At 36.6% G+C, this 26,519-nt stretch overlaps 1 protein-coding gene across 2 annotated transcripts in view; it reads right to left on the bottom strand.

Moving 5' to 3' along the window:
• JAK2 (Janus kinase 2) overlaps positions 1-25,765 on the bottom strand; it is a 94,077-nt gene extending 68,312 nt beyond the window's left edge. The window contains exons 1-3 of one of the 2 annotated variants that reach the window (XM_061132840.1): positions 25,751-25,765; positions 25,230-25,336; positions 18,621-18,871 (exon numbers count right to left, since the gene is read on the bottom strand). In XM_061132840.1, coding sequence (XP_060988823.1) covers positions 18,621-18,846 — 226 coding nt within the window. In that variant the 5' untranslated portion in view covers positions 18,847-18,871; positions 25,230-25,336; positions 25,751-25,765. Of the gene's footprint in view, positions 1-18,620; positions 18,872-22,255; positions 22,345-25,229; positions 25,337-25,750 lie in introns of those variants that run through there. The other variant, XM_061132841.1, reaches the window with a different exon arrangement.
• Positions 25,766-26,519: the final 754 nt, after the last annotated feature.

The following is a 26,519-nucleotide window of genomic DNA, read 5'->3' on the forward strand; positions in this document are numbered from 1 at the left end:
CTGGGAAAACTGGTCAACCACTTGTAAAAGAATGAAACTAGAACACTTTCTAACACCATACACAAAAATAAACTCAAAATGGATTAAAGATCTAAATGTAAGACCAGAAACTATAAAACTCCTAGAGGAGAACATAGGCAAAACACTCTCCGACATAATTCACAGCAAGATCCTCTATGACCCACCTCCCAGAATATTGGAAATAAAAGCAAAACTAAACAAATGGGACCTAATGAAACTTAAAAGCTTTTGCACTACAAAGGAAACTACAAGTAAGGTGAAAAGACAGCCCTCAGATTGGGAGAAAATAATAGCAAATGAAGAAACAGACAAAGGATTAATCTCAAAAATATACAAGCAACTCCTGAAGCTCAATTCCAGAAAAATAAATGACCCAATCAAAAAATGGGGCAAAGAACTAAACAGACATTTCTCCAAAGAAGACATACAGATGGCTAACAAACACATGAAAAGATGCTCAACATCACTCATTATCAGAGAAATGCAAATCAAAACCACAATGAGGTACCGTTACACGCCAGTCAGGATGGCTGCTATCCAAAAGTCTACAAGCAATAAATGCTGGAGAGGGTGTGGAGAAAAGGCAACCCTCTTACACTGTTGGTGGGAATGCAAACTAGTACAGCCGCTATGGAAAACAGTGTGGAGATTCCTTAAAAAACTGGAAATAGAACTGCCATATGACCCAGCAATCCCACTTCTGGGCATACACACTGAGGAAACCAGATCTGAAAGAGACACGTGCACCCCAATGTTCATCGCAGCACTGTTTATAATAGCCAGGACATGGAAGCAACCTAGATGCCCATCAGCAAATGAATGGATAAGGAAGCTGTGGTACATATACACCATGGAATATTACTCAGCCATTAAAAAGAATTCATTTGAACCAGTCCTAATGAGATGGATGAAGCTGGAGCCCATTATACAGAGTGAAGTAAGCCAGAAAGATAAAGAACATTACAGCATACTAACACATATATATGGAATTTAGAAAGGTGATAACGATAACCCTATATGCAAAACAGAAAAAGAGACACAGAAATACAGAACAGACTTTTTTGAACTTTGTGGGAGAATGTGAGGGTGGGATATTTCAAAAGAACAGCATGTATACTATCTATGGTGAAACAGATCACCAGCCCAGGTGGGATGCATGAGACAAGTGCTCCGGCCTGGTGCACTGGGAAGACCCAGAGGAATCGGGTGGAGAGGGAGGTGGGAGGGGGGGATCGGGATTGGGAATACATGTAAATCCATGGTGTATGACAAAACCCTCTGGAAAAAAAAAAATAATAATAATAAAAATAAATTTAAAAAATAAATAAATAAATAAAATTCTCAGAATATATAAAAAAAAATAAATAAATTAAGTAGTATCACTTTATCCCCATTCACCTATTCACCTAAGAGGGGTAGCATCTAGTGCTGATTGAACTGTAGTGAAAAGGGAACTACACCACGTAATTGCTAGAAACGTAAACTAGCACAACTTCTGAGAAAGTAGAACCTATATAGTTGCGAGAAATCAACGTCAGTAAAAATTTAAAATGTGTTTTTAAGCCAGCAATCTCTCCTGGGCACTCCTAAAAATGTAGCATAGTAGTAGGAAATTAAAAAGAAATAAAATGTACATTCAAGAGCAGAAAATATGAAAAAACTGAGGTGGTATAATCCATTCCATGGACCTTTATGAAATTTAATAAAAAGAATGAGTTAGTACAAAGGCAGTTGGTTTGGACAGATTTTTCACAATGTATGTGTTCATGAAAAAAGCAAGAGGCACATCAGAGTGTATGATTCCATGTTATAAAATAATGATCTCAAAACCCTAATGACTCTGTATGACAGGGAGGGGGGTTGTGCATTCCTGTATGATCATATGGGAGCTTCCCTGGTCGCTCAGAGGGGAAGAGAATAGCTACCCACTCCAGTCTTCTTACTGGAGAATGTGATGGTCAGAGGAGCCTGGTGGGCTATAGTTCACGGGGCAGCAGAGAGTCAGACACGAATGAGCAACTGAGCACACAGGGTCACATGACTACAGAGAAAACTTGGAGGATCCAGCAAAGATTACGGTCCTAGGTACCAGGATGGGACTAAGGTAAAAGGAAGATAACAGTACCATGGAGAATAAACTTCTTCTTTTTTTTTTTTTTTTTAAAGAATTCATTAAATAAAAACAGTAAGCCCCATGTTAAAAAGAAAGGGAAAGGGGAAAACAGATTAAAAGATACTAATGAATACAAAGTGAGAGTCTACCACGTATGCCACTTTAAAACTAGAGAAAAATGGCTTGTTAGTCTCTAAACTTTAAAATAATCCTAAAATGATAGGAAAGAATACTATTCAAATAATTTGAGAAGTAATTATTTTATCTGAGTACTATTTGGATCTAGTCTAATTCTGCATTGAAAAAATGCTTTAAACTTGACATTTCTTTTATCTAGAAGGTACCTCTTTCCACAAAGTAAGTCACGTTGCCAGTGTTTCAGGTACATACATGAGACACGGTGGGAGTGCATATACCTCAGTCTACACAGCTGATTCACTTTGTTGTACGGCAGAAACTAACAACACTGTAAAGCAATTATACTCCAATTACAAAAAAAACACAGTGGGAGATGAAGTGACCCAGGAAGGGAATGTAAAACACCTGATATGAGATTGCCTTGGAAAAAAGAATACTAGGAAGAGAACTTTAGCAAAAAAAAGCATCATTTAGTTTAAATGTAATCATGCAAATAAAATTGTATACATGGAACCATTATTCTTAGCATATGATGACAGGGATATTTTTCTGAACAACATAATGTCATGATTTTCAAACAATAGTGTGATTATACAAAGCAGGAAAAGTGAACTCATACTGATGAAACATCAGGATTTTTTTAAATGTTGAATAATGATGTCTTAACAGAAGTAAGACTCCAAACCTTAATTATATGTATCAAAATAGGAAAACAAATGTATCCATATAAATTGGCACAAAAGGGTCAGAACAAGGGGATACACCCCTAAAGGAAAATGGTTAGGTCACAAGGCAAACAAAAGCAAAAGACAGTGCTTACGTCATGTTTAGTCACACCATCTTATTCCAAAATGGCAATTATATATTAATACTTAATTCACATTTTTTCTAACTAGTTCATGTTAATTGGGCTGTTCTAGGAAGAAAGAAAAGACAGTGACACTGTGTCTGAGACATACATTATAGTGAATAGATTCAAAGAAACTTCAAAGTCACTTTTAACTCCTTTTCTTTCCCTACACACTAAGTCCAAATTATTCTTATTTTTATTTAAAAAATTAATTAATTCAAAATGTTTCTTCTTTTCTAAGCCACTAGCAAAACTGTGATTCAATTCCATATCATTTTAGACCAAGAACAGTCATCATTCCACTAATATTAACAGTCTCTATTCTATAACATGCACAAGATGGGTATGGAAAATACAAAAATGAAAACACTGCCTAACTTTAAGGATCTCATCATAGGTGACCCAGAGAAGCCACTAGAGAATTACAAAACAAGAAATTAAGTGCATGATAGTAAAGACCACAAGAAAACACAAAGTATAGTGTTGAAAAAGATTCTTTCCTAGACAAACTTTGAGTCAGGCTTCTCTGAACCCTCCCCTAAGTAACCCCAAAAGTTTATTTCTTTGAAGAATCCATTGCTTGCTAAATGGATTTAAGCAGGATTCCTGCTAAATTTAGCAAGACTTAGCAAGATTTTTCCACCTTTGACATATCTGATCAAATTTTGCATTCCTTTAATCCCCCAGCTGCTATCTGATCACCATGGTCTGCTCAGCAAGAATCACCCCCAGACCTGATGTCTCCTCCAGTAATTTGCGATTCCCCAGTGACCCCATCCTACTTGTTCCTTGGCTATAAATTTCCACTTTTCAGACTGTACTCAGAATTAAGCCCACTTCTACACTGGAGTAGCTTTCCTTACTATAATAGTTGTTTAAATAAAGTACATCTTTATCACTTTTTGTCTGGCTCTGGTTTTCTTAAGCAAAGGTAAAAAAAATGTATCAAGAGGTTCAAGTGAAGTAAAGATAAACAATAGTTGAAGGAATCTGTCACCAGCAGATCTGCAATACAAGAAATACTAAGAGTTCTTTATGCTGAAGGAAAACGATGACAGATGAAAGCATGGAACTGTATGACAAACGAATGGGAAAGACTAAAAGAATAATAACCATTTAACTCAATAATAATTTATGTACCTGTGTATTTATGATGTGTACAAAAGTAAAATAAACCAGTAACACCAAATGTGAAAAGAAGTAAACACAGTTAAATTGTTATAAAATTCTTGAACTGTTTGAAAAATAACATGCTAACTTAGTACTGTAATAAGCCAAAAAATGTACACTATAATATCTAGGGTAGCTGCCAAAAGAAAAATACAAAAACCAGTTCAAAAAAACAGTCCAATAGAAGAGATAAAGTTAAAAAAAAAAGAAAGAAAAATACTTGATCAACCTAAAAAAGGCAGAAAAGGAGGAAACCTAAAGATACATAAAATAGAAAACAAACAAGGTTATAAACACAAATACATCAGTAATTCTATTATACATAAATCTAAATGAGCCAATTAAAATACATATTATATCAATCTGGATTATTAAAAAGAAAACTGTGTTATTTACAAGGGACATACTTTAAACAATGCAGGTTGAATCCCTGGGTTGGGAAGATCCCCTGGAGGAGGAAATGGCAACCCACTACAGAATTCGTGTCTGGAGAATCCCATGGACAGATGAGTCTGGCGTTGCTACAGTCTATAGGGTTGCAAAGAATCGGGCATGATTGAGTGACTAACACTAATTCAAACAAAAGGATATAGATAACAAACACATGAAAAGATGCTCAACATCACTCATTATCAGAGAAATGCAAATCAAAACCACAATGAGGTACCATTACACGCCAGTCAGGATGGCAGCTATCCAAAAGTCTACAAGCAATAAATGCTGGAGAGGGTGTGGAGAAAAGGCAACCCTCTTACACTGTTGGTGGGAATGCAAACTAGTACAGCCACTATGGAGAACAGTGTGGAGATTTCTTAAAAAACTGGAAATAGAACTGCCATATGACCCAGCAATCCCACTTCTGGGCATACACACTGAGGAAACCAGATCTGAAAGAGACACGTGCACCCCAATGTTCATCGCAGCACTGCTTATAATAGCCAGGACATGGAAGCAACCTAGATGCCCATCAGCAGATGAATGGATAAGGAAGCTGTGGTACATATACACCATGGAATATTACTCAGCCATTAAAAAGAATTCATCTGAATCAGTCCTAATGAGATGGATGAAACTGGAGCCCATTATACAGAGTGAAGTAAGCCAGAAAGATAAAGAACATTACAGCATACTAACACATGTATATGGAATTTAGAAAGACGGTAACGATAACCCTATATGCAAAACAGAAAAAGAGACACAGAAATACAGAACAGACTTTTGAACTCTGTGGGAGAAGGTGAGGGTGGGATATTTCAAAAGAACAGCATGTATACTATCTATGGTGAAAGAGATCACCAGCCCAGGTGGGATGCATGAGACAAGTGCTCCGGCCTGGTGCACTGGGAAGACCCAGAGGAATCGGGTGGAGAGGGAGGTGGGAGGGGGGATCGGGATGGGGAATACGTGTAAATCTATGGCTGATTCATATCAATGTATGACAAAACCCACTGAAATGTTGTGAAGTAATTAGCCTCCAACTAATAAAAAAAAAAAAAGATTAAAAAAAAAAAGGATACAGATAGGTTGATGCTAAAAAGTAGGAAAATGATACACCATGCAAACACAAGGCAAAAAAAAAAAAACCTGATGAGTCAACATTAGCATTAAACTAAGAAAACTTACAAAAGAAGATTAGTTGAGATAAAAAGGAACACTTCACAGTAATAAGAGAGCCACCTCAACAGGAAGACATAATAATATTAAATGTGTTTCACTAATAAAGTGAAAGTGATAGTCGCAAAGTCTTGTCTGACGCGTTGCGACCCATGGACTGTATCCTACAAGGCTCCATGATCCAAGGAATTCCCCAAGCAAGAATGTTGGAATGGGTAGCCATTTCCTTCTCCAAGGCATCTTTCCAACTCAGGGATCAAACCCTGGTCTCCTGCATTGCAGAACAGAAGCTTTACCGTCTGAGCACCAGGGAAGCCCCACTAATTTCAAGGCTCAACAGAATACATGAAGCAAACACACACAGAACCAGGAGAAACATACGTTCAAGTGTCTCAGAAATTGGGAGAAGACAATCAACTTCATGAGAACTCTGGAAAACAGTCAAAGATATGCAACAACCAAGCAACTGCTGAGTCAGGAAAAAGACAATTTTAAAATGGTAGGAAAAATTACCAGCATGTCTACTTTGCTCTCTGCTCAGGAAGGGTTTAGAGATGGCAGCTGGTATCCCCAATGCGAAACTCTGGTCCATGGCTCTAGAGTTAATAGAGTCAATCTTAATGATTGATTAAATTGCTTTATGATTTAATCAATTAAAACCATTAAATAATTTTAATTTGCTGCCTTCAATGTGCTCAAAGAGCTAAAGGAAGCCATGGACAAAAAACTAAAGGAACCAGGAGAAAGATGTGTAAACAAAGACGAACAGTATAAAAAGTGAAAATCTGGAACAAAGTAGTACAATACCTGAAATGAAAAATTCACTAGACTGTTTCAAAAACAGATTCAGATAAAAGAATCAGCTGACTTAAAGATAAGTCAATTAAATTATCTAGTCTGAAGAGCAGGGGAAAATAAGGAAAAAGATGGACAAAACTAATACACCTGTGGGATACATTCGAGTCTGCCAACATTACATTATGACAGTTTCAGAGATTCGAAGAGAAAGTAGAGAAAAGGAAAGAATATTTGAAAAAATAATGGCCCCAAACTCCTCAAATTTGATGAAAACCATGAACCACAAAAATCCAAGAAGCTGAATGAATTGCATGATGATAAATGCAAACTGATGCACACCGAGACACATTAAAAACCAAACCACCAAAAGACAAATATAAAGAGAACATCAAAAACAGCAAGAGAGAAATGACTCATTACATACAAGGAATCCTCAATTAGGCATTCTCAGTAAGACTCATAGCAATTTCTCATCAGAAACCAATATGGCCATGAAGAAATTGGATGACATAATTAAAGAACTCAAAGAGAAAAAAGTCAAATGAGAATTTTATATCTGACACAATAATTCTTTAAAGATGAAGTAGAAATTAAGACATTCTAAGATAAACAAACACTTAGAGATCTCCCTGTTAAAAGGCCAGCTCTAAAGAAATGCTAGAAAGTATTCTACAGGTAGAAATGATAAGACATTAGACAGTAACTCAAAATCCTGAGAAGAAATTATAAAACTATGATGAAGATACCTATACACTCTACAGGCATAAATGTTAAACAATACACCCACTTTCAAAACCCCACTTTCAATTAGGGGTGCCTCAAATAGCTAAACATAGAATTACCATTTGACTCAGCAATGCTGGGTTTATACACAACAGAAATGAAGTCATATATCCACACAAAAACCTGTATACAAACGTTCACAGAAACATTATTCATGATATCTAAAAGTTGTAAACAGCCCAAATGTCCATCAACTGATCAGTGGTTATAGAAGATGTAGTATATCAATGCAATGGAATACTATTCAGTCATGAAAGAATTAAGTACTGATAAGTGATACAACTTCTGCTTTATTGACTATGACAAATAGTAGTGATCTACTTCTGTTTATTGACTCTGCCAAAGCCTTTGACTGTGTGGATCACAATAAACTGGAAAATTATTCAAGAGATGGGAATACCAGACCACCTAACCTGCCTCCTGAGCAATCTGTATGCAGGTCAGAAAGCAACAGTTAGAACTGGATATGGCATAACAGACTGGTTCCAAATAGGAAAAGGAGTACGTCAAGGCTGTATATTGTCACCCTGCTTATTTAAGTTATATGCAGAGTACATCATGCAAAATGCTGGGCTGGATGAAGCACAAGCTGGAATCAAGACTGCCAGGAGAAATATCAATAACCTCAGATGTGCAGATGACACCACCCTGATGGCAGAAAGTGAAGAAGAACTAAAGAGCCTCTTGATGAAAGTGATAGAGAAGAGTGAAAAAGCTGGCTTAAAACTCAACATTCAGAAAACAAAGATCGTGGCATCCGGTCCCATCACTTCATGGCAAATAGACAGGGAAACAATGGAAACAGTGACAGACTTTATTTTGGGGGGCTCCAAAATCACTACAGATGGTGACTACAGCCATGAAATTAAAAGACACTTGCTCCTTGGAAGAAAAGTTATGACCAACCTAGACAGCATATTAAAAAGCAGAGACATTACTTTGCCAACAAAGGTCCATCTAGTCAAAGCTATGATTTTTCCAGTAGTTATGTATGGACCTGAGAGTTGGACTGTGAAGAAAGCTGAGCACCGAAGAATTGATTCTTTTGAACTGTCTGTTGGAGAAGACTCTTCAGAGTCCCTTGGACTGCAAGGAGATCAAACCAGTCCATCCTAAAGGAAATCAGTCCTGAATATTCATTGGAAGGACTGATGCTGAAGCTGAAATTCCAATCCTTTGGCCACCTGATATGAAGAACTGACTTATTGGAAAAGACCCTGATACTGGGAAAGATTGAAGGCGGGAGAAGAAGGGGATGACAAAGGATGAGATGGTTGGCCAGCATCACCGACTCAATGGACATGAGTTTGAGTAAACTCCGGGAGCTGGTTGGGATGGACAGGGAGGCCTGGAGTGTTGCAGTCCATGGGGTTGCAAAGAGTCAGACACGACTGAGCGACTGAACTAACTGAACTGAAGTAATACAACATGAATGAACCTTTTAAACATTATATGAGCTTAAGAAGTCAGTAACAAAAGACCAAATACTGTATGATTCAAATTTATTGAGACAAAAAGGTAAATTTACTGAGACAGAAACTAGACTAGTGGTTGTCTAAGAAACTGGGGAAGAAGAGAGAGCTGGGAAGTGATATCCAATAAGCACAGGGGTTTCTTGAGGGTAGTGATGGCTGGACAACTCTGTGAGGACAATACAAAGTACTGAACTGTACATTTTTAAGGGTGAAACATATGACTTTAAATGTATTATACTGAATTATGTATCAATAAAGTATTTACAAAAAACAAACATGAGACATTACTTCATACCCACAGGGTATGATTCACTATTAGATGGCACCAAGGGTATTGCCTTGGCTGAATGAATATCTGAACTACCTCTGGATTGGCCAGAATTGTCAGTATTAAAGAGTAGGACCTGACAACTCTACCTCAAAAACTCCAAAAGGAATTCTCAGATCAAGTCAAAGAAAAAGAGTCATTTGGTTAATTTCCTCACTTTAAAAGAGAGACAAACATACTAGCTTGTGTGTCAGTTTCAGCCTATCAATAATGTTGCTACCAACCAGAAGTTCCTAAAGACCCACCCAGGACTGAGGTGAGCCTCCACAGACATTTCCCCTTCCAGAGCTAATGCTGTGGCAGGACCAGCTCTTATTGATCTTATTATGATTACAAGGTGCATTTCAGCAAAAATCATCAGGGAACTTTTCAAAGTAGAAAAGAAAGGCCACAACTAGCAACAAAATTACAAATGGAAAAGCTCACTGGTAAAGGCAAATATACAGTAAAGGCAGGAAATCATCCACACAGAAATATAATATCAAAACCAGCAATTGTGAGGAGAGCACAAATGCAGGATATTGGAAATGCATTTGATATTAAAAGATCAGCAACTTAAAACAATCTTGTTTATATACAGACTGCTATTACAAAACCTCATGGTAACCTCAAACCAAAAATCTACAATAGATACACACACATAAAAGAAAAAGAATCCAAACAAAACACTAAGGTTAGCCATCAAATCTCAAGAAAACAAAAGAAGGGGAGAAGAAAAAACACCTACAAAAATAAATCCAAAACAATTAATGAAATGGCAATAAGAAACACATATCGATAATTACCTTTAACATTAACAGATTAAATCCTCCAAACAAAAGACACAGACTGGCTGAATGGACAAATAGGCTCATACATATGCTGTCTACAAGAGACCCACTTCAGATTTAGAGACAATACAGACTGAAAGTGAGGGGATTAAAAAGGTATTCCATGCAAATGGAAATCAAAAGAAAACTGAAGTAGCAATACTCATATCAGACAAAACAGATTTTAAAATAAAGACTGTCACGGGAGACAAAGAAGAAAACTACATGATTATTAAGGGATAAATCCAAAAAGAAGACAAAACAATTGTAAATATATATGTACCCAACATAGGAGGACCTCAATAAATAAGACAATTACTAACATCCATACAAGGAGAAATCAACAATAACAAAAGATAAAAAGGGAGAAGTTTAACACTTCACTTTCGTCAATGGACAGATCACCCAGACAGAAAATCAATATGTAAACACATATCTTAACACCTTAAAGCACATGTACTTAACTGATATTTATAGAGTATTCCACCCCAAAGCAACAGAATACATATTCTTCTCAACTGCACATGGAACACTCTCCAGGACTGATCACACACTGGCCCACAAACAGAGCCTCAGTAAACTTAACAACATTAAAATCATATCAAGCATCTTTTCCAAGCACAACATTATCAGATTAGAAATCAACTATAAGAAAAACTGTTAAAAAAACAACAACAAAAATACAAAAAAAAATGCAAACATGTGGAGGTTAAACAATATGCTACTAAGCAGTCAATGAATCACTGAATAAATCAAAGAGGAAATTTTTAAATGCCCAAAGACAAATGAAAAACAAAAAGCATGATAATTCAAAACCCTTGGGATGCTGCAAAGGAGTTCTAAGATGGGAGTTTATAGCAATATAACCTTACCTCAAGGAACAAGAAAAAATTCAAATAAATGAGCTAATCGTACACCAAAAGCAACTAAAGAACAAAATCCAAAGTTAGTAGAAGAAAAGACATCATAAAGATTAGAGAAATAAATGAAATAGAAATGAAAAAAAAGAAAAGATTAATGAAACTAAAAGTAGGCTACTTGAAATGATAAACAAAACTGATACACCTCTAGCTAATTCATCAAGAAAAAGGAGAAGGCTCAAATCAATAAAATTACAAATGAAAAAGGAGAAGTTACTACACATATCACAGAAATACAAAGAATCATAAGAGACTGCTACAAGTAACTATATGCCAATAAAATGAATGATTTGGAAGAAATGGACTAATCCTTAGAAAGGTACAACTCCCAAAACTGAGGCAGGAAAAAATAGAAAATACGAATAGACTAATCACAAGTAATGAAATTGAAACTGTGATTTTAAAACTCCCAACTAACAAATGTCCAGGACCAGATGGCTTCACAAGTGTATCTATCAAACACCTAGAAAAGAGTTAATGCTTTTACTTCTGAAACTATTTCAAAAACGACAGAGTAAAACACACTCCCACACTCACTCTGTGAGGCCACAATCATCCCAACACCAACAAAAAACAAGTATCACAAGAAAATGACTCGCTAATATCACTGACGTGCATAGATGCAAAAATCCTCAACAAAATACAAGCAGTTCAAATCTAACAATACATTAAAAGGATCATACACCATGATCAAGTGAGATTTATCCCAGGGATGCAAGGATTTTTCAATATCCACAGATCAATCAGTATGAATCATCACATCAACAAACTGAATAATAAAAACCATATGGTCATCTCAATAAATGCAGAAAAATCTTCTGAAAAAATTCAACATGCATTCATAACAGAAACTCTCCAGAAAGTGGGACAGAGGGAACATACTTCAACATAATAAAGGCCATATATGACAAACCAACAGCTAACATCATACTGAACAGTGAAAAGCTAAAAGCATTTCCTCTAAGATCAGGAACAAGACAAGGATGTCTACTCTCACTACTTTTATTCAACACAGTTTTATAAGTCCTAGGCACAGCAATTAGAGAAGAAAAAGAAATAAAGGGAATCCAAATTGGAAAAGAAAAAGTAAGACTGTCAATCACTATTTGCAGATGCCATGATAGTATACATAGAAAGCCCCTAAGACACTACTACAAAATTACTGCTGCTGCTAAGTCACTTCAGTTGTGTCTGACTCTGCGACCCCCTAGACAGCAGCCCACCAGGCTCCTCTGTCTCTGGGATTCTCCAGGCAAGAACACTGGAGTGGGTTGCCATTTCCTTCTCCAATGCATGCGTGCATGCTAAGTCGCTTCAGTCGTGTCCAACTCTGTGTGACCCCATAGACAGCAGCCCACCAGGCTCCTTTGTCCACAGGATTCTCTAGGCAAGAATACTGGAGTGGGTTGCCATTTACAAAATTACTAGAGCTCATTAAAGAATTAGGTGAAGTTGCAGGATATAAAATTAATACACAGAAATCTATTCTATTTGTATACACTAATAATGAAAGTTCAGAAAGAGAAATTCAAGAAATAATGCCATTTACCATCACATCAGAAAGAATATATACCTAAGAATAAACCTATCTAAAGAGACTGGACTAAAAAGACCTGGACTCCAAAAACTATTAAGAAGCTGATGAAAAAAACACTGAAAATGACACAAATGGAAAGATACACAATGTTCTTGGATTGCAACAATTAATAATGTCAAAATGACTCTACTACCCAAGGCAAAACACAGACTCAATGCAATTCCCTATCAAATTACCAATGGCATTTTTTTAGAACTAGAATAAAAAAATCTTAAAATTTGTATGGAGACACAAAGACCCCAAAGAGTCAAAGCAATCTGTGAAAGAAAAATAGAGTTGAAGGAATCAGACTCCCTGACCTCAGATTACTGAATAAAGCTACAATCATCAAAACAGTATGGCACTGGCACAAAAACAGAAAGATAAATCAATGGAACAGGATAGAAAGCCCAGAAATAAACCCATGCATCTATAATCAATTAATCTATGATAAAGGAGGCAAGATTATACAATGAAGAAAAGACAGTCTCTTCAATACATGATGATGGGAAAACTGGACACCTGTATATAAAAAGATGAAATAGAACATTCCTTAACACGATACACAAAAATAAAATGAACTAAAGACCTAAGTGTAAGACCAGATATTATAAAACTAAGAGAAAAACATATGCAAAACACTCTGACATGAAACACAGCAATACACTTTTCAACACAGCTCGTAAGGTTATAAAAATAAAAATAAGCAAATGGGACCTAATTAAACTCAAAAGCTTTTGTGCAGCAAAGGAAACCATAAACAAAATGAAAGACAACTCACAGAATGAAAGAAAATATTTATGAACTATCTGAAGGACAGGGACTGGTCTCCAAAAATCTACAAATACCTCATGCATAACAACAACAAAAAAATACAATTAAAAAATGGGCAGAAACCTAAACAGACATTTCTCCAAAGACGACCAAGAGGCACATGAAAAAATACTCAACATCACTAATTATTCAGTTCAGTCACTCAGTCGTATCTGACTCTTTGTGACCTCATGATCCGCAGCACACCAGACCTCCCTGTCCATCACCAACTCCTGGAGTTCACTCAAACTTATGTCCATTGAGTCAGTGATGCCATCCAACTATCTCATCCTCTGTTGTCCCCTTGTCCTCCTGCCCTCAATCTTTCCCAGTTATTAGAGAAGTACAAATCAAAACTATGAGAGATCACCTCACACCAGTCAGAATGGCCATCATCAAAAAATCTACACACAAAAAATGGTGAAAAGAGTGTGGAGAAAAAAGAATCCTCTTACACTGTTGGTGGGACTGTAAATTGGTACAGCCATGATGGAGAACCATATGGAGGGTCCTTAAAAAAATTAAAGTAGGGCTACCATGTAATCCAGCAATACCATTCCTGAGCATATAGCTATCCAGAGAAAAACTGGATAGTTTGAAAGGATACATGCACTTCAGTGTTCACTGCAGCACTGTTTACAATAGCCAAGACATGGAAGCAATCTAAAGGGCCATCGACACAGGAATGGATAAAAAAGATGCAGTACATATATACACCAGAATATTACTCAGCCATTAAAAAGAATGAAACAATGTCATTTGCAACAACATGGATAGAACTAGAAATTACCATACTAAGTAAGTCAGAGAAAGACAAGTATCATATGATATTGTTTATATGTGCAATCTAAAGAAATTATGCAAATGGATTTATTTACAAAACAGAAAGAGACTCAGAGAACTTAAGAGTTACCTAAGAGAAAGGGTAGGGGAGAGGGATAGAATCAGAGTCTGGGATTTACATGTACATAGATAACCAACAAGGACCTACTGTATACTGCAGGGAACTCTGCTCAAGACTCAGACTCAAGACTCTGCTTAATAACCTAAATGGAAAAATAATTTGAAAAAGAATAGATACATACAAATGTCAAATCGAATCACTTTGCTATACACCTGAAACTAACACAACATTGTTAATCAACTATACTCCAATATAAAGTTTAAAAAAATTTTAAAGCTATCAGATGCTTATCAATACACACAAACACCCTAGTGCTATGGTAAGAACTGAGTAACACATATAAAATAATTATGTGTTTTATGTAAACAATGAGAATAAATTTCAGCCCGCTGAAAGAGGTGAATGGGCTACAACTGTAACATTAACTTCACATTCTCATTTCAACTGAGAAAAGAATAAAAGTCACTTTAAAAAATACATTTCCTTTAAGCATTTTTTCTTACAATTAGAAGTTATAACAGATCAAAATTCTTCATTAAATACAAATATCTCTATTAAAACTAACTGTTATTTTGTAACTTAATATAAATTATTTTATCATCAAAGCTATACCTAACAAAAAGGTCATTCAATAAAGGGCATTTGGGGATGGGAATGGAAAGGAATTTGAAGATAACAGATATGTGAGTAGGTAGTCAAGAAAGTCTAACTGGCTCAGAGAGAGGTGGGAGGATTCCAAAAGATAACTCTTTGGGCCTCTTTTGTCTAAATGCTGCTGTTTCTACACTAGAGACAATTATCTCATATCTTTAACATAAAACTTGCCAAGGCTATAGATATATCAGAATAATTCATGACTTTTTAGGGTACAGTGCCAAATATGTTGCACTATTTATATATTTTCTTACCACTTAGCATGTGCTGTTTTACTAAGTTTTTTTTAATATCACCAAGTTTAGACTGTCTTACCCTTAACCTTATTTTTCCTGTAAGCCCTGTGGTTTTTACGGCACAATTCTGCAGAACACAGTGTCTTTTAGGAACACATATTTCACACCATAACATAACTGACTACATCTTGAAAAAAGAGATACAAATATCCGTAATTTGAAGAGACACAGATAACTTAGTTATCTATAACTAAGCCACACAAGGGTAGAAAAGCAACTGGGGTAAGGTGATATTTAACCTTACGACCTGGTAACACCGTCAAATACAATCGCATTGGGAGAATATGTTTCAACATATGAATGTGAATGTTTGTGTCCTTCTCCCAAAACCTACAGCATTCTATTCCTGGCCCTCCAAAAATAATATCCTTTCACATTCAAAATATATTCATTCCATCCCAATAGTCCTAGAAGTCTTATTAACTCATTTCAGCATCAACTCAAAGTCTTGAGTTCAAAGTCTCATCTAAATATCATTTAAATCAGATGTGGATGAGACTCACACAAGGCTTCAGCAGTATGTGAACTGAGAACTTCCAGATGCACAAGCTGGGTTTAGAAAAGGTAGAAGAGCCAGAGATCAAATTGCCAGTATATGTTGGATCATGGAGAACGCAAGGAAGTTCCAGAAAAATATCTACTTCTGCTTCACTGACTATGCTAACACCTTTGATTGTGGATCACAACAAACTGTGGACAATTCTTGAAGAGATGGGAATACCAGACCACCTTACTTGCCTCCCAAGAAATCTGTACGCAGGTCAAGAAGCAACAGTTATAATCAGACATGAAACAACAGACTGCTTCAAAATCGGAAAAGGAGTACAACAGGGCTGTATACTGTCACCCTGCTTCTTTACCTTTTATGCTCAATACATCATGTGATACGCCACACTGGATGGATCACAAGCTGGAATCAAGACTGCCAGGAAGTAATACTAACAACCTCAGTATGCAGATACTACTACTCTAATGGCAGAGTGAGGAAGAGCTAAACAGCCTCTTGATGACAGTGAAAGAAGAGAATGAAAAAAAGCTGGCTGAGAACTCAACATTCAAAGACCAAAGATCATGGCATCCAGTTCCATCGCCTCATGGCAAATAGAAAGGAAAAAGTGAAAGCAGTGATAGATTTTATTTTCTTGGGCTCCAAAATCACTGCAGATGGTGACCCCAGCCATGAAATTAAAACATGCTTGCTCTTTGGAAAAAAAGAGACACAAACTCTGGTGGAATAAGCATCTCCACCAAAGCATCTTTGGTGTCATAAGCTATGACAAACCTAGACATCATATTAAAAAGCAGAGACGTCCCTTTGCCAACAAAGCTCTGTATAGTAAAAGCTATGGTTCTTCCAGCAGTCGTGTACAGATGTGAGAGTTGGACTATAAAGCAGGCTGAGTGCCAAAGAACTGATGTTTTCGAATTGTGGTTCTGGAGAAGACTCGTGAGAGTCCCTTGGACAGCAAAGAGATCAAACCAGTCAATCCCAAAGGAAATCAATCCTGAATATTCATTGGAAGGACTGACGCTGAAGCCCCAATACTCTGGCCATCTGATGAGAAAAGCCAACTCATTAGAAAAGACCCTGATGTTGAGAAAGATAGAAGGCAGGAGGAGAAGGGAACGACAGAGGTTGGATGGCATCACCGACTCAAAGGACATGAGTTTGAGCATGATCTGCAAGACGATGAAGAATAGGGAAGACTGGCATGCTACAGTCCATGGGGTCGCAAAGAGTCAGACATGACTTAGCGACTGAACAACAAGGTACAATTCATCCTGAGGTTCTCCAGCTGTAAACCTATGAAATCAAACAAATTATGTGTTTCTAAAATATAATGGTGGAAAAGGCATGGGACAGATGTTCCCATTCCAACAGGCATAGGACAGATATTTCCACTCCAAAAGAAGAAATGAGTGACAAGTCTCAAATAAATCTAAAACCTAGTAAGGCAAATTCCATTAGACCTTAAGGCTGATGAATAACCCTCTAACTTGATACTCTGCCTTCCAGACCCACTGAAGCAGAGATCCCGCCTGCAGGGCACACCAGGGCAACAATCCTGCCCCTCCAGCTTTGCTGGGCAGAAGCTGGGCAGCAAAGACTCCTGGCAGCCCTGCCCCATGCTTCCCTTCTTTGAAATCTAGGTGGAGTCAGACATGCCTCCAGGGCCTTTGCATTCTCCACTAGTGGAGACACTTATTCCACCAAAGTCTGCTGCCTGCACACCGCTGAGGGATAACTGCCACACTAGGGGCTGCCAGAACCATATCAAGGGCAGGCAAGGAGTTCAGCAACAGCATTAATTTTCACAAACATAAGCAGTTATGAGGACTCAAGCCACACCTTCAACCCTTCGCTTAGAAATGACTTGAAGTAAATACCCAATTTTATTGCTCATAAGTTCTACATTCTACAAAGCACTGAAACATGAACATAACTCAGGCAAGTTCTTTGACACTTTATAACAAGGATCACTTACTTGTCTTTCAGTTTCCAATAACATGGTCCTTATTTCCATCTGAGATCTTAGAATGGTCTTTATGGAACACAATTCTACCAATATTCTGCACAGGACTGCACAGGTGTTCTCTAAGAAAACTGTTTTCTTACAACTCTGCTTCTTTCTTTCCAAGTCCTCACCAGAATCTCCTTTAAAGATCTGTTTCCAACAGTGTAGACTTTTTCTAGCATGCACCTCAAAACTCTTCCATTACCCATTACCCAGTCCCAAAGCCACTTTTACAGTTTTAGGAATTTGTTACGGCCCTTCAACTTCTCAGTATCAATTGCTGTTTTAGCTCATGCAGGATCCTATAAGAAACTTACCATAGATGAAGTGGTTTATAAAAAAGAGAAACATATTTCTCACATTTCTAGAGGTTGGGAAGTACAAAATCAAGGTGCTAGCAGATGTGGTGTCTAATAAGGACCCAATTCCTGGTTCATAGATGATTCATTTTCTTATTCATCTTCTTGCTATGTCCACACATGGCATGAGGGGCAAAGGACTCTCAGCAATCTCTTTAATAGAGGTACTAGTCCCACTAATGAGGGGTCCACCCTCATGACTGATTCATCTGGAAAGCCCCACTTCCAAAGTCATCACACTGGAGGAGTAGGTCACAACACGAATTTGGGGGGGGGGGGGGGGGACACATTCATTCTATACCACTAGCTCAACACAGAATTTACCTTATATTCTACTTTAGTAATTTTCTCATTTTATATGCATATGAAAACACTTGTCAGTCATAGAAGCATAAAAAATATATTACACAGGTACATTGTGTTAGAGTATAATAAACCAAGCATATATTAATAAGAAGAAAAACACTGTTTTTTATTACTTACCACAAGCTTTAGAAGCAGCAACACAAATCTCTTCAGCAACATACTCTCCAGTTGGAAACTTCAGATAATCCCCCTCAGCTTTCCCAAGGGAATGATAAAGATAGACCTGTAGGACTGGATCTATTTGCTTCACAGAACTAGCATTTCCAGAAATATCACCATTCTGATGTACAGGGGATGTGGATGTCTCTTCCATTTCTGTCATTGTAAGGCAAGCCATTCCCATGCACAGTCGGTTTCAGAACATTTGCCTGTAAGAGAAACCAAAGTTACTAATCAAAGTGACACTGATAAGTTATCCTTCATATGTAAAAAGTCTTTACTGATAGCATCGACTCTGTCAAATCCACTAATTGAGTAAGTATCATGCACACGCATTTCTCAGTGATACTGAAGGTTTTGTTCTAGATCAGTACAATAAAAAAAGTCACACCAATTTTTTAGTTTCCCAGTACACATACAAGTTATATTTACACTATATTGTACTCTATGGAGTGCACAATAGCATTATATCTTTAAAAAAATCCACTGTACATACCTTAACTGAAAATGCATTATTATTGTTAACCATCACGTGAAACTTCAGCAATTTGTAATCTTTCTACAACAGTAACTCTCAAAAGGATATAAGATAAATACTGAAGAAGAAAAAAAAAACCTGGCAAACGGAATTCAATAATTTTTAAAATAATAAATCTTGACTGAGTTTAGGAATTCCCTGGTGGTCCAGTGGTTACGGCTTGGCATTTGCTGTCAGTCCTGTAGCCCAGGTTTGATTCCTGGTCAGGGAACTAAGATCACAAGCCATGTGGTTCAGCCAAAAAAAAATCTTGACTGAGTTATTTATACCAGAAATGCAAGGTTAACTGAACAATCAAAATTCAATCAATAAAATTTACTACATTATTAGAATAAATGAGAAAAGTAACATATGATCATTTCACTAAATGCCAAAACTGAACTAAAATTCTACAATAGTTTGTGATAAAAACTCAGCAAACTAGGTTTAAAAACAAACGTGTGATTAAGAGTAACTACAAAAGACCTAAAATTAATAACTTAATGGCAAAATATCAAACTTGTTTTTCCCGAATTCAAAAACTTAATATACATGTCTCAAATCATGTCTTCTAATCAATATTGTAGTGCAGGTCCTGGACAGTGCAATATGGCAAAAAAAAAAGAAATAAAAGGTAAAACTATCATTATTCACATATGATATGACTGTGTACATAGAAAATTTATAAGAATCTAAAAATTATTAAAGTGAGCTTATAAGATCACAAGATACAAAACCAATATGTAAAAATCTACTGCAATTCCATATGCCAGAACCAATTAAAAAATGAACATTCTAAACTGACATAATTTATAACAGGAATCAAAAAGTCAAATATGTAGGAACAAATTTATTGAAATATCTGTAGCAACTCTGTAACAAAAACAAATGAAAACATTGTTAGAAGAAAAAAAAAAAGGCCAGAAAATTTGAATAGATATTTTTCTAAAGAAGACATACAGATTGCTAATAGAAACATGAAAAGATACTCAACATCACTAATTATTAGAGAAATCCATATCAAAACAATGAAGCATCACCTCACACCTGTCAGAATCACCATCATCAAAAAGTCTACTAATAATAAATGCTAGAGAAGATGGAGGAAAAAAGAACTCTACTACAATGGTGTGGGCATATACACTGGTGCAGTCTCTATGGAAAAAAGTGTAGAGTTTCCTCAAAAAACTAAAAATAGAATAACCATATAATCCAGCGATTCCACTCCTGGGTACATATTCAGAAAAACCAACAACACTAATTTGAAAAGCTACAAGCACCCCTACATTTATAGCAGCACTGTTTTTAGTTTTTCTTCTTCTCTTTGCCATGATGTGATGGGACTAGATGCCATGACCTTAATTTTTTTGAATGCTGAGTTTTAAGCCAGCTTTTTCACTCTCCTCTTTCACCCTCATCAAGAGGCTCTTTAGTTCCTAAGACATACACACCATGGATACACTGTACAGCACAGGGAATTATAACTGTTATCTTATAACAACTTTCCATGGAGTACAATCTGTAAAAGTCTAACTCACTACGGGGTACACCCGGAACTAACGTTGTTAATCAATGACATTCTATGACAAATACAAAAAATAAAAGCCAAGAACAGAACATGCTGATAGACAATGACAGGAAAGTCAATGTTGTCCAGATACTGATTCTTCTCCAAATTGACCTACAGATTCAACACAATCCCAATTACAATTTTAGCAGCTTACTCCATGGAAATTTACAAGCCAAAATCTATATGAAAAACAAAAAGGACTTACAATAGCCAAGATAATCTTGAAGAGCAAAATGGAGAATTTATACTACCAGACACCAAGATTTATTATAAAGTCAGAGTAATTAAGTCAGGTTGGTATTGGAATGACTACAAATAAATAGGCAAATGAAACAGAATAGAGAAAAAAAAAAAAGAAAAAAAAATCCTCACATATGGTCACCTAATTAGAAAAAATGCCTCACTACATTTCAGTGGAGAAGAAATGATTATTTTTTCAATAAATGTTTCTCAGTCAATTGCCTATTCATATAGGAGGTGAAAAAAAACAAAACAGAAAAGAACTTTGACCTCAACTTTATACCATACATAACTATTAACTTGAGATGGATAATTGACCAATATGCATAAGGGATAAACTTTTTCTGGAACAAACATTTCAGAGAAATGGAGAACATCTTTATGACAATAGAAACTTATCTTTCAATAATAAAATAAGAGGGGGACAACATTTGAACACACTTAAAAAAAAAAAAAATCACTGCAGACAGTGACTGCAGTCATGAAATTAAAAGACACATGCTCCTTGAAAGAAAAGCTATGACAAACCTAGACAGTGTATTAAAAAGCAGAGACATCACTTTGCCAACTAAGGTCTGTAGCGTCAAAGATACAGTTTTTCTAGTCATCATGTATGGACAGGAGAGTTGGACTATAAAGAAGGCTGACTGTCGAAGAATTGATGCTATCAAACTATGGTGCTGGAGAAGACTCTTGAGAGTCCCTTGGACTGCAAGGAGATCAAACCAGTCAATCCTAAAGGAAAACAACCCTGAATATGCTTTGGAAGAACTGATGCTGAAGCTCCAATACTTTGACCATGTGATGTGAAGAGTCAAATCATTGGAAAAGACCCTGATGCTGGGAAAGTCTGAGGGCAGGAGAAAAAGGGTATGACATACAATTAGATGGTTGGATGGCATCACCGACTCAATGGATATGAGTTTGAGCAAACCCCAGGAGATAGTGAAGGACAGGGAAGCCTGGCATGCTGCAGTCCATGGGGTCTCAAGGAGTCGGACATGACTTAGTGACTGAACAACAACAAAAGGAGATACAAAATTGTCCAAAAGCACTTATGAATAACTACTGAATATCACTAATCATTAGGGAAATACAAATTAAAACCATAAGATACCCTGACACACCCTTTAAAATGGAAAATATAATACCAAATGTTTAAAAAATTGTAGAGAAATTGGAACTCTCATTGCTGGTGGGAATGTTAAATTGAACAAATACTTTGCAAAAATAATGTTCAGCACTTTCTTACAAAGTTATACATACATTCACACCATGATCCAACAAGTCCACTCCTTGGTAATTTAGCTATAAAGTGCACGTTTTTTTCCTTGCTACCTCCTCCTTCAGGATACCTAGAATGAAGACACAGTAGTGAAGCTATACAATGACTCTCTCTTGCAACCACAAGGTAACCATGAGGATGGAAATCAATGCAAAGTTTGGAAGAACAGAAAGATAGCAGGTAACTAGTTTCTTGACAACCAGGGAGTCACTAAGTTCAACAGAGAGAAACAATAAATCCAATACTATTTGCAAGGCTTCCCTGGTGGTTCAGTGGTAAAGAATCCTCCTGTCAATGCAGGAAATGCAGGTTCAATCCCTGTGTCAGGAAGATCCCCTGGAGTAGGAAATGGCAACCCACTCCAGTATTATTGCCTGGGAAATTCCATGGACAGAGAAGCCTGGCAGGCTACAGTCCATGGGGTCACGAAAGAGATTATTTCTATATTCCAGTTATCTGCAGCCAAGTCAAATCAAAACTGATGTCCTTCTCCAGATTTCAACTCTTCCTACAATCTAAAACATTTTAGTAAATAAGTTAATCTTTCCTTTGAATTTCTGCCCTTTCAGGCCTTTCCTATCTTGCATTTACAATAAATGCTATTTGCATTCAAACCAAGTCAAGAAGGTATGTTATCTGCAAGATTGTAAAGGATTAAGTCAAAAGGATTTCACAGAAAAGTATGCTTATTTTTTAAAAGAAATATGTTCAAAAAGGCATTCTCTCACCAGCTTCAAATCTGAGGTCTGATTTTAGCAGTTTCAAAAGAAGCAAAAGAATTTCTTTTGCTTTAACAGAAGCAAAAGAAATTGCTGAGGCACAGCATAGAAAGCCTGTTGGATCTCATGTAGTTTCTTAGTTCAAAATCACAAACTCGTAAGCAAAAAGTTATGATCAGAAAATCTATAACACAGAAAATCCTTTCCTTTCCCTTATGTACTTGGTCCATAAGACCATTCTAGAAGACAAACGGTTATTTTCTCCATAATCCCTTACCCTCAACTGCTGCTGCTGCTGCTAAGTCGCTTCAGTCGTGTCTGACTCTGTGATACCCCATAGACAGAAGCCCACCAGGCTCCCCCGTCCCTGGGATCCTCCAGGCAAGAACACTGGAGTGGGTTGCCATTTCCTTCTCCCATGCATGAAAGTGAAGAGTGAAAGTGAAGTCGCTCAGTCATGTCCGACTCTTAGCGATCCCATGGACTGCAACCTTCCAGGCTCCTCCGTCCATGGGATTTTCCAGGCAAGAGTACTGGAGTGGGGTGCCATTGCCTTCTCCGTACCCTCAACTACTGAACCTAAAAAGTTCATTGAGAATAGTTTGAGAAAAGTACAAAAGTTATTATTAAAGGTGCTGGGAATAATATCTAAATACAACTTCTCACTATTCATGCTCATACAGATTCTCATTTTGCCTCTTTAATTTAAAATGAAACTGTATGGCTAGGAGTGAATCATATGGCATTTGAATTACGTACCAATAAAAATTTTTTTAAATATACGTATTTTTAGGAAGAATAGAAATGTTAAAACAATTACCCCAGATACATGTTTAGCATCAAAACAAGTAAACTTCTGTTGTCTTCATCTCTTCGTATTTCTACTAGTTTGTCCATTTCTACCATATATTTGGCTATCCAAACATACTTTTCACTTCACATTTGATCAATTATGTCTAATGCAATACCTCCCTAAACAATAAGCAAACATCCAAGTGTGGGGACAGCCAAGACAATTACATAACATAAACTGCACAAGGGCAAAGACAGTGCAGCCTGAACTTCTTGTCAGAAATGTCAGAAATGGTAATAGGAACATCATGTTTTCAACAGAAATGATCAGTGAATAAGAATTTGGAAAAAAAAAAAATGAATTTGGATCTACTTCTCAGTAATTATTGTTCTAAAAAGTTCTCAGATATGAAACAATACATATATTGTTTCAAAACATTTAACAGAATACATACAGTGAAATGACTGGGCTATGCATAAACCTAGCTCAACCACCAAACGTGCATAAGGGAAAGGGAGGAATCCTTCCTCAATCTGAGCTGGCTGAGTGACTAGGTATATACAAAGCGCCAAGATAGATAAAAAGAGTAAGAAAGAAGAAATGAATTTTAGATATTTACAGTCAGAAGCACCTAAGATAATTAAAAGGAATATTTGTAGTAACTGGCTTGATACATGAGTAGTTAAGAATGATTTCTTAATTTGGGGTTTGAGAGGTTGGGTATCCAGTATTATAATTCACAGAATAGAATATATGGAATACAAGGATAGTTTGGGAAGAATGATTAATTCAATTTGGCATAAAATGAACTGAGTTACCTATGATATATACATACTGAGACATTCTAAAGGCAGCTAGATTTATGCAGGCTAAGGGGAACATAACGTGCTTTTGTGACAGATTTCATGGTCAGTACACATAAAGGTAGCTATAGCCATAGACATATATGATGTCCAGATATAAGGTATGAGGTAGGAAGAGAAGATGATAGATCAAATCCTTGAGGCCACAACATTTAAGTGCTATCCAGAAACATCATGGATGGAGGGCATAAAGGAGAATGTAGCAAAGATCTTGAAAATAAATGACCAGAAATAGAAGAAAACTAGAGTTAACTGTATAATAATTGATTAGTGTGTATATTTTAATAAAAATACGGTTTCCTTTAGGAAAAAAACAGAAGAGAAGAATTATCTATGAGAAGAATTATCAAACATCATGAAGAGGTAAAATAAGAAACAGAAGGAAAAAAAATCTGCTGAATTTGGTAATTAAGAAGTAAAGACCACCTATAGGGAAAGAATCCGAAGGGTTAAGGATGGCTTTTTCTTTTCATTTGGTTTCATTATTTTGAGTTCTCTAATCTCAAGCATGGTTTTCAACTCAGGACTATTACCCAAAAGAATATAGGCGTTCCCAAACATTCAAAAATGCAAAGTTTACCTCAAAAGCAACATTGAAGAAGTTATTTTCTTAAGATGTAAGACACCACACCAGAAGAGTAAATCCAAAAAGAGGATGATATCAGGTCCAGAAAAATAGATCTAAACCTGGAAAGTAATAAAGTAAAGTTAAAGAAAGTTCAACGGCAGGCCTGAGGCACACTCAGAGCAGATAGGAGCAGAGGAACTCTAGAAGGAAGATTTCAGAAAAGAGTGAGTGTTAGACTGCTTGCTATGATTAGTTCAAAACAAAACAAAACACCCAGAGTGGACATGATAAAGGAAAACAGTGAAAGGAAAAAAAGGCAATTCCAGTGGGAGAAAACTTTATAAGAAAGGAGATGAAATTACAGCATATTTCCAGTCTCTGTAATAAACAATCCTCAGTATAACATAAACGTTGTTGTGTTAACTATGGGTACTGAACAGAACATAAATGTTAGTCTGAACATAAAATACCAGAGGCTGAGAGGTGAAAGCAGGCAGGGAAGCTAAAGCAAAGCTTGGGACAGAAGCACTAACCTTAGAAACTGAGAAATCAACAAATAATGCCAATGGCTGCTGGAACGAGAAATAAAGTTACAAATATATTACCGTAGGTTACAATGACAGCCAATATAAGAAATAAAATAGTGACACCTGTAATCTGAAGAGAGGAGGAGGAACATGGTGGTACAGGTAAAACAGAGACTGAACTACCAGAAGTTAACAGTTAAAACTGTCTCCCTCTGGAGAAAAGGGTTAAAGTTGGAAGCGCAGAGTTTTTCACTGTAACTGGATTGTCCTACATTATTAGTGCTTCTGTGTGATCTGACTTTTTAAACTAATATAAATGAAACATCTAGGGGAAAAAAAAAATTATGAAAGTAATTAGGAAGAATATCACGGTGGCACGGGTACTCTTAAAAGTGAAGAGCAAAAAAGAAAAAGGATAGCTGCTGGGCTTCCCTGGTGGTCCAGCGGTTAAGAATCTACCTGTGAATGCAGTTTGATCCCTGATCTGGAAAAATCCCATATGCCACAGGGCAACCAAGCCTGTGTACCACAAATACCAAGCCCCTGCTCAAGAGCCCACAGGTTACAACTACCAAGCTAGAGTGCTGCAAGTACTGAAGCCCATGTGCCTAGAGCCTCTGCTCCACAATGAGAAGCCCACATCTGCAACTAGAGAGTAGCCCCCACTCTCCGTAGAGAAAGCCCACAGGCAGTAATGAAGACCTAACACAACCAAAAATAAATAAATTATAAAAAATCCCAAAAAGGATATTTTTAAGGTATTCAGTACTACCAC

The sequence above is a fragment of the Dama dama genome, chromosome 29 (assembly GCF_033118175.1).
Source record: "Dama dama isolate Ldn47 chromosome 29, ASM3311817v1, whole genome shotgun sequence".
In the NCBI taxonomy this organism is placed as follows: Eukaryota; Metazoa; Chordata; class Mammalia; order Artiodactyla; family Cervidae; genus Dama; species Dama dama.